We start from the raw sequence: 9,627 nt of genomic DNA, 5'->3' as shown, positions 1-9,627 counted from the left end.
ATTGTCATATCTGTATTCTTCATAATTCCCTTTACGTCTCTTCTGGTTACGTTTCTGTCTTTCTTCATATCTCTTGTTGGGTTTAGTTTGATCTGTTGTATATAAAGTCTCTACCGTGTAATCATTTGAGCTTGCGTCGTCAATTTCGTGCAATAGATTTGCATCCTCTCGAGCCGTTTTTATAGTTGCGAGTTGGTTTCGCGTTTCCTGTATTGTTTCGTTTCTTACCTTCGTTCTCATCTCGTAGATGACATCTTCAGGAAATTTCTCCATAACTAAGAACCTAAGGTGGTTGTGGTTTATATCCTCTCCTAAGGAGTGTAACACGCGTAGATGTCTTTCGACCTCGTTTAAAGTTCTTCGGCAATCGCTTGTAGATTTATCAGATGTCTTTATTCTGTATAACGCTCGATAGCGGGCATCGACTATCTGGGTTGGTTTCCCATATCTATCCTTTAATGCTCGTACTGCGATTTGATAATTCTGCTCAGTCGTCGGTAAGCCTTCTATTTCTTTCTTCGCTCCGCCCCTTACGAAGGACTTGAGGTACAACAACTTGTCGACGTCTGACAAATTCCTATTATGTATGTTGCAACTAAACTGGTCCCAAAATGTGTGCCATTCAAGGATATTACCATCAAACACGGGCAGATCAAATTTAGGAAGTCTTCCAGATACCCAGTTATTGTCGTTATTGGTCTGTATTACTTTGGATTTATTTTTAATTTTAACGTTAAGTTCGCATAATGTATCCTCCACCTGTAACTGAACTGTACAAATTTCAGAGATATCATCTGGTGCAGTCTCCTTACACATACGGAAATAGTTTGTCATTTCTGATGTCAGTGTATTTAGCAAAGCTTGCAACTGGCTACTTATAATTTCTGCTTCTTGTATCGTACGAGAGTCAGTATCTATATTGTCAAGGGTTTCTTTTATTGATTTATTTGCACTGTCTGACAACAATTTTAGTTTGTCTTTCATTAAGTGTAATACAATTAAGTTAGGATCCATCTTGAGAGCTTCAGGTAACCTGGCAAGGAATAAATTATATAATACTCTCCTTTGTATTGGTTGTATGATTAAATTGTATTTAAAGTTTATTATACATATAGTATATTTTATCACACATGACCTATTTGTTTCATATTACTCAATGGGTTTGTGCACTACTTAATTTATACTGTCTCATGATAGTGATTTCGCACAATTGTGACGTACACTTCAGAACATTATTCCAGAACACTAGACAATGGAGTGTGGTATTAGTATTGGGTGATTACTAAAATATACGATGGATAGCTTGCCCTTTATTAATTATTATTACTATTATTGAGAGCATACTTCTCATTAGCCAGTAAATTTCATTTTTACTATATTTAAATCAGAGTTAACTTGCAATTTAATTATTTAGTATTTTCATTAAAACAAAATCATTTGTCGTGGTTATTAACTTATAATTGCAGTGCCTTGATCGTTTAAATTTCCTGTCCTTTATCTCAGGAAATAATAAGTTCACTTAGTTGTTATTCACACAGATACTGCCAAGAAGTAGTAATGTGTATTGGAGCCTTGAATGATAGTTGTTTACGCCGTAACACCGGCCCGCGGGCGCGGTATGAAGGAGGGCGCGGGGCGAGGAAGCCCCGGCGCCGGCACTGCTACTGGCCAGAGCGGCGCGTACGGACGCGCGCGCATTTTCATATACAACCTTTACATAAGTGATATTCTATATTTTTATTAAGAGTCTTTATTACAAGTTTACAGTACAAATAACCCCCTTTCATTTATAATGCTGTAAAGCTTGAACATAAGAATTGGCGACCGTGACAGGACTCGAACAGCTCAACCCCACGTTTTGCAAAAAATACGACGCGGCCGTGCAAACGAGTATGCCGCCATTTTGCTGCGATGTGGCACAAATGCTACGAAGATCTCGGAGGCAACGTCCGCAAGGTAGTAATGAATGAAGAAGGCAGGTGCTGAACTAGCTTCCAGGAGTGCAGTTGAAGTTCTCCAAGTGCTTCACTTCCCTGCCAAACCAGGAACGTGCCGTGAGCCCAATCCTTTATATACCTACCTATATCTAAAGTGGTTAATATTCGCTGAATTGAATTTATAGGTTAGCCTTTGGAGTGCCGCGTGTTTCCTACGCTTCGAAGAAGCTTCTCCGCGCATGTGCATGTACAAAGGCAATGAAATAAGCCAGTTGTCAGTCATATTTTCTTGAATACCGCAAGTCTTTCGCCGAAACTGCACATAAAAACCTATTGTAATTTGAATGTACTATGCGCAAGTGCTTATGCATTGTATGTATGCAGATGGAATTTAATACCTATGCCTCGATGTTTTACGGTTTTCAATTATAAAGTTCTATTCTAGTGCTAAATTTAACATTTATTCTCACTTTTTGTCCCACATTTTACGTCCCTTGTTAGACGCCATTTGCAATTCTTGCACGAACATTCCAGGTTGCGCTTCGTAGGCGTACTAGGGGCGCGCGCGCGCACAGGTGCCGTCGTGCTATTTTGTCGAGACTGGTTGTCAATCTCCGCGTCGCATTGGAACAAAGGGGCGTAAGCCGTAAAAGCCGATTTTAGATACTTTTAACTTTTGCAAGGTTCGCTTGTTTGTTTTTTGTTAATTTCCTTTTTTTAACATACCCAATGGGAAGATGGAGTCCCAGATTTTAGAACTTAAAATTAAACGTAGTTCCTTAAAAGGGCAATTATTCGGTAATTATTTAAATAACTTAAAGGTTGACGAACCGCTGGGTGAATTAAAGTTTAACGAATTAACCTTAAAGCTAAATAGAATCATTGATTTATCCGCGAAGTTCGATGAGCTGCAAACTTCCATAGAAGTCTCGAGCCCGGGTAACCTTGATAGCGAGCTCTCAGAACGTGAAGAGGTAGAAGACAATTTTCATTTATCCATCGCTACTGCACAATGCTTTCTCGATAAGGGGGCAGCTTCTAAACAAAAAACTGTTCCTCCATCTGAGCATACGTCCAATAGTTCCCATCATGCCGATCATATGGGCTTCCAATTGCCACAAATTCGCATCTCTAAGTTTGATGGGTCTTATTACAAATGGATGGAATTCAAGGACACATACGAATCTTTGATACATTTTAATGATCGAATAAGAGCTATTCATAAATTTCATTATATGAACTCATATTTGGAAGGTGAAGCCTCTCGAGTTATATCCAATTTGGAGATCTCAGAACTTAATTATTCTGAGGCTTGGGATCTTTTGTGTGAAAGGTACAACAACAAACGACAATTGATCACCAATCATTTAAACTCCTTGTTGAACATTGAAGTAATTCAAAAGGAATCTGACAAGGCCTTGCGGTTTCTAAGTGATAATTTAATAAAAAATTTGAGAGCGCTCAAAACGCTTGGCCAGCCCACTGAGCATTGGGACACTGTTCTCATACATATATTTTCAACCAAATTAGATCCAAACACAAGTGCTAAGTGAGAGGAGTGCCGTAGTAGCTTGTCTGATTTGCCTACAATGGATGATTTCAGAAAGTTCCTTAAGAATCGTGCAGATGTCTTAGAAACTATTTTTAGATCCAAAAGGGATAAGGATAGAAACAGTAACAAAATTGAAACGACAAATAACAAGGGCTCTTATAGACAAGATAAAAACATAAATACATTTGTCATTTCAGCCAAACAAAGTAACAACAAGGGTCGGCCGTGCGTCGTGTGCCACGGCGACCACCGCGTGTACGACTGCACAGTCTTCAAGCATCTCACCGTCGTCGAGGAGAGATGGGCGCAGGCTTCTAAACTCCAACTGTGCCATGTCTGCTTGCGCGCGGATCATGAGTCGCGCAATTGTAAATTGGGCGGCTGCCGTGTGTGTAAGAAACGTCACAACACATTTCTACACAAAGACACAACACAACCCACACCTCAACCTAGTAGTGCTAACATGGATCAGAGCGCACAGTCCACTTCCGCCATTGTTCAGGCTCCTCTAAACCCTAATGTGAACATACCGAGTGTGTCCACATCGGCGCTGTCCAGTAGTGAAGTTCTATTGTCCACAGCGTTAGTTGAAATATTTAATCCTTGCAACAATAGGAAAGAAATAGTGAAGGCTCTGTTAGATTGTGGAAGTCAATCTTCTTACATAAGTGAAAGCTTGAAGCTTCACTTACAATTACCCTCACTACCCTTAACTGCCACAACCATTTTAGGTATAGGCAACACCCCACTAAAATGGGTCCCTGGGCGCTGTACAGCCCATATACAATCATTGTCGGAAAATTTTACGGCTAAATTAGACTTTTTAGTCCTTAATGAAATAACTGATAATTTACCAAGAAAATATTTTGATAAAAATAAATTACAAATACCTTCAACGATGAGACTGGCGGATCCTACCTTTAATATCCCCTCTCACATAGACGTCCTTTTAGGTGCTGACATCTTCTGGCACATAGTAGGAGGTCAACAAAAACCCTTGGCCAACAAGCCAACCATGCTCATTGAATCAAAATTAGGTTGGGTGATAGCGGGCTCCGTGGTGAGCACGAACCTTGCCACCAACTCTCTCACTACTCGAAGCAATCTCTGTCTTGCTGATATTTCTTCTCAAATGACTAAGTTTTGGGAGAACGAGGAGCTACCCTCAGCAGAGCTTTGTTCGAGTAGGAACAGTTCTTCCGTCAAGCACCCGATAGAAGAACATTTTACTGAAAATACTAATCGCTTAGAAAGCGGTCGTTTTGTTGTCAGACTTCCATTAAATGATACGCCAGATTGTCTGGGTAATACATTTTACATGGCTAAAAAACGTTTACTTAATTTAGAGAAACGTTTTCATAAACAACCTGAACTAAGAAACACATACCACAATTTTATAGATGAATATTAAACAGTTAGGGCACTTATCCGAATCTCAATCATTGTCTCATCCTAATTATTTACCTCATCACGCAGTAGTGAAGGAAAACAGTGAGTCCACGAAATTACGTGTCGTTTTTGATGCCTCTTGTCCAACCTCCTCTGGATATAGTATTAACGACATCCAGATGGTTGGTCCGTGCATACAAGACTCGCTTTTTAACATTCTTCTTAGATTTCGCCATTATAAGTATGCACTGTCAGGTGACATAGAAAAACAGTACAGGCAAATTTTAATGAATGAATTGGATAGAGATTTACAAGTAATTTTGTGGCGCGAGGACGAGCACTCGCCAATACGCCCACTTACTTTGAACACAGTAACTTATGGCTTCGCCAGCGCAAGCTTTATAGCCGCTAGGTACTTGTGGCAGTTGGGGGAAGAGTGCAATGACCCCAATATAAAAACAATCGTACAACAGGACTTTTACTGTGATGATCTTTTGACATGTGCTGATACAGAATCAGAGTTACTGTATATACAAGCAGCAGTGTCAAAGGCTCTAACCGCTGGTTGCTTTAATCTGCGTAAATATAGGTCAAACTCCCGTACAGTATTAAACTCTGATACCATTAACTCACAAGATAATTTAGCTTTAAGTCAATCTTGCCAAACACTTGGCTTGGGATGGAATCCAAGCCAAGACACTTTACACTTCTCTATTAATACATCTAATGATGATAAAAAATGTGCCACTAAAAGATCAATTTTATCAACAACTTTTAAAATCTTTGATCCCTTAGGGCTGTTGAGTCTATGTACTGTCAAGCCCAAAATATTAATACAAAAATTATGGAAGGCCAAGCTAGGATGGGACGAACCCGCCCCTCCTGAAATTCAGCGTGTATGGTCACGTTTCATTACAAATATACACCAACTCAAAGATTTTTCAATTCCTAGAAATATAATAATTAATTCGCCATGGACAATAGAATTTCACTGCTTCTGCGACTCATCTCAGTTAGCATTTGCCGCATGCATTTATGTTAAGTCCATTTCGAGTACGGGTGAGCAGTGTGTCAATTTATTATGTGCAAACATTGACTTACAATTATATGGACGTCGGGTCCGCGCTAAAAAGTGTCCGCACTTGTAAGGCGCTAAAATCGTATACAGAGCGCGACAGTCTTCATTTGTTCTACTGACAGCGCAATACTGCGACGACATTACAATTTAAATTTCGAATAGGTTGACTTGGGACATTTTTTTCGTGGTTTTTGTATTAGACCCGTCGTCCATTTATTTGTAAGTCAATGTGTGCAAAGGATAGGTTGGGCCCCGTGAACCCTATCAGTATTCCTCGAATGGAGCTGTGCGGAGCTCTGTTGGCTTCGCAAACATGGTCAGCTGTAATCGCAGCCCAAACTAAGAAAGCCTATTTTAAGAACTATTTTCTGGACTGATTCCAGTGTAGTCCTAGCATGGTTAAAAACTGACCCATCCAAGTTGAATGTTTTTGTAGGCAACAGAGTTGCTGCTATAGCCGACCTTACTTCGAATTCTACTTGGAGGTATGTGCCCACGGCACACAACCCCGCAGACCTAGCCTCTCGCGGCGTTGACCCACAGCACGTCGCTAAATCTTACCTATGGTGGCATGGGCCCGAATTTCTTCTGGAGCCAGAGTCCAGTTGGCCCACACTAGAGAAGGCCTCACACCAAGGCTTACCAGAATTAAGAATAACAGCAATGCTGGCTAATACGGATTCACTCGATGATCAATGTACAATAAACTTCGAAAAATATTCTCGATTAAGAACATTGCAACGTGTTGTTGCATTTATACTTCGCTTTATAAGTAATTGTAAGTCTAAGAAGCCTAGTGACAGGCGCGTTAACCGCACAAGAACTAAATGAGTCTTTCCACACATTAATTAAACTTTCACAAGCAAAATCATACAGGGAGGAAATAAAAACATTACACAACAACAAATACTTATGTACTAAATCTCAATTGTCGTCTCTGACACCTTTCATTGACTCTCATGGTATCATGAGAGTGGGGGGGAGGCTGGATGCTTCTGCATATAGCTATGACAAGAAGCATCCCATGTTATTAAGTTCAAAACACAAACTAACCACACTCATTTTTAAACAAGAACACATACGTCTCTTACACGCAGCACCACAGCTACTATTAGCGTCAATAAGAGAAAGCATATGGACTATTGGAGGTAGAAGCTTGGCGCGACGCACGGCCCGCAATTGTGTTACTTGTAGACGAGCCAAAGGTCACACTTTAAAAAATATAATGGGTAACTTGCCATCTCAACGCCTAACGCCCGATTTTCCATTCGCTGCCGCTGCAATCGACTTTGCAGGGCCGTATATGATTACAGATCGTCGTGGACGTGGGTGTAAAATAACTAAATGCTACCTATGTTTGTTCATTTGTCTTAGGTACAAATGCATTCATTTGGAGGCTGTAAGCGAGCTATCCAAGGATGCCTTTGTATTAGCTCTACGGAGATTTATCGCGAGAAGGGGCAAGCCTAAGGATCTGTTTTGTGATAATGGTCGAAACTTTGTTGCGGGCGCGCGAGAAATAAATGAGTTTTTAAAGAGCAATAAAGACAATGTGAAAGAGTTTGCAGCTGACGAAGGCATTCGTTTTGTTTTCTCACCGGCTTACGCTCCTAATTTCAACGGCTACGCGGAGGCAGGCATTAAATCGGCAAAGTTTCATCTAAAACGAATTCTAGGAAACACGCATTTGACATTCGAAGAGCTCTCCTCATTGTTCAGTCAGGTGGAGGCTATTCTAAACAGCAGACCACTCTGCCCCCTCTCCCCTAGTCCCAATGATTTTTCCCCGCTCACGCCAGGGCACTTTCTGGTTGGTAGGCCTCTGATGTCGCTACCGACTGCACCACTGCACGACGCCAACCCTGATCGACTGGACCGCTACAGAAGGCTCGAGCAAATACGGCAACACTTCTGGAAGCGGTGGAGCACAGAGTACGTGTGCGAGCTTCAGCAGCGCTACAAATGGCGAGCTAGACATCGAGACCTGCAGCTGGGCGAGCTCGTCCTCATTAAAAACGAGAGCCTGCAACCGTTACACTGGCGTATGGGCCGGGTCAGCAAGATGTACCCCGGCCCTGACGGCATCCCTCGGGTGGCAGACATAGCCACATCCCGGGGCATCATCCGGCGGGCGCTCAACAGGATCTGCCCCCTGCCATCTACACAAGACTCTTGAAGACTGGTCTTCAAGGGCCCGGAGTGTGTTTACGCCGTAACACCGGCCCGCGGGCGCGGTATGATGGAGGGCGCGGGGCGAGGAAGCCCCGGTGCCGGCACTGCTACTGGCCAGAGCGGCGCGTACGGACGCGCGCGCATTTTCATATACAACCTTTACATAAGTGATATTCTATATTTTTATTAAGTCTTTATTACAAGTTTACAGTACAAATAACCCCCTTTCATTTATAATGCTGTAAAGCTTAAACAATAGTCTATTAGTTCACATACACAATGTCTCTTATAATTAAGAGTCTCAAACATAACGAAGGTAATTTTAAATCTTCACTTCAGTTGCAAACCTATTTTTAGACTCAGGTTCAACCTTCAAGACAGAGATCTGCCTTGGCGTTAACTCTCTTGGTACAAAATAAATTTGTCTGACTGGCAGAAAGAGATCAAATTTTGAATCAATTCTTATGGTTCACATACAATATTTATTGAAATAAATAACCTATTGCCTAATGATATGAAATGTAAACTAATGAATTGATTAAATAGCAAGAAGCAATTTTAACTAAAAAATGGTATTACATAATTCTGGAATACTCCCCACTAATTTTAAATGAAGTTTCCAAGTAATTGTTGAACTAGTGTTATAATTTTACTGTTTAATTATTACCTTTGACTATTTATAGCAAGTTTATTTACTTAATTTCATTTAACTTCAAATGTAATAATAATAATAATGATGCACTTAATCAAGTGACACCCTCAATTTTATTTAGAATATATTTAGACTTGACATTGCTATGGAGATTTCGCGCTGAACTGTATTGACTACTATGGTAATTGGCACTAGAAGGTAATTTACCATAACGAAGGAATGATAATATCTAGTATACCTTTATTTGTTAGCCACCGACGCCTGGTATACTGATAGCCGACCTTTACAATCTCATCAATCCTTAACTTGACAGAATTAGAAGTTTTCTAATTTCCTTTTTTTTTCTAAAATTTCTCCTTCCAACCTTTCGTACTTCAGGATTTCTGTAACAACATGTACTTGATGAAAGATTTCATATCTTGTCGGTAGGGAATCGAACCGTCGCTCATCACAACCTTAGTTGTGTTCAATGCTCTTTAACTTACGAATAAGCTATTTGTTCAGTTATAGTATATGTATTTATTTTACGAAATCACTCTGGGAATGGTTTCACGAAGATTTAAACACCGGTTTCTAAGAAATTGCGACGTTAGTAGATGTTGAAGTGCACTACAATCGTAATCGCGCAACCATATCTCAATAATGTAAATCGGCACTGTAAATTAAGCTCCCTTTAATACTTCCATACAATTTAGAGACGAATCATTTCATATAGAACAAATAATTCCGGGTAGGCAATTCCAATTGGAAAATATGGTAGTACGTACACACATCAAAAAAAGTTTGCGATCACTTCGAAAAACTGAAATCTTTTTTGTTACTGTAGATTATATTATGATTTTTTTCT

The 9,627-nt window shown here is 40.3% G+C and overlaps 3 protein-coding genes across 4 annotated transcripts; 2 read left to right on the top strand and 1 right to left on the bottom strand.

Moving 5' to 3' along the window:
- Nucleotides 1-228: 228 nt before the first annotated feature.
- Nucleotides 229-1,698, bottom strand: LOC113238872 (the record flags this gene model as incomplete). The annotated part of the gene is made up of 2 exons (XM_026475724.1): nt 1,592-1,698; nt 229-1,033 (listed from the first exon to the last, which is right to left on the bottom strand). Coding segments are annotated over exons 1-2 (912 nt in total), but the record flags the coding sequence as incomplete, so codon positions are not given.
- Nucleotides 1,699-2,630: 932 nt separating this feature from the next.
- LOC113238871 lies at nt 2,631-8,379 on the top strand. Of its 2 annotated transcripts, none has more exons than XM_026475723.1 (2): nt 2,631-3,163; nt 6,902-8,379. In XM_026475723.1, the coding sequence occupies exon 2, from the start codon at nt 6,924-6,926 to the stop codon at nt 8,130-8,132; it is 1,209 nt and encodes a 402-aa protein (XP_026331508.1). In that variant the 5' UTR covers nt 2,631-3,163; nt 6,902-6,923; the 3' UTR covers nt 8,133-8,379. The 2 variants fall into 2 exon arrangements, with proteins under 2 accessions (XP_026331508.1, XP_026331507.1); XM_026475722.1 differs by lacking the exon at nt 2,631-3,163 and adding an exon at nt 5,587-5,643 and having other exon boundaries at nt 6,854-8,379.
- On the top strand, nt 3,527-4,900 carry LOC113238873. Its single transcript, XM_026475725.1, has one exon. It carries the CDS (start codon nt 3,527-3,529, stop codon nt 4,898-4,900), a length of 1,374 nt encoding a protein of 457 aa, XP_026331510.1.
- Nucleotides 8,380-9,627: the final 1,248 nt, after the last annotated feature.

Source organism: Hyposmocoma kahamanoa, unplaced genomic scaffold, assembly GCF_003589595.1.
Source record: "Hyposmocoma kahamanoa isolate Upper Pololo Valley unplaced genomic scaffold, ASM358959v1 98649, whole genome shotgun sequence".
In the NCBI taxonomy this organism is placed as follows: Eukaryota; Metazoa; Arthropoda; class Insecta; order Lepidoptera; family Cosmopterigidae; genus Hyposmocoma; species Hyposmocoma kahamanoa.
This window is presented reverse-complemented; position numbering and strand designations above follow the sequence as displayed.

Excerpts from the sequence above, each read along its gene's own strand:
- LOC113238871 (XM_026475723.1), top strand. The coding sequence starts at position 6,924 with ATGAGAGTGGGGGGGAGGCTGGATGCTTCTGCATATAGCTATGACAAG.
- LOC113238873 (XM_026475725.1), top strand. The coding sequence starts at position 3,527 with ATGGATGATTTCAGAAAGTTCCTTAAGAATCGTGCAGATGTCTTAGAA.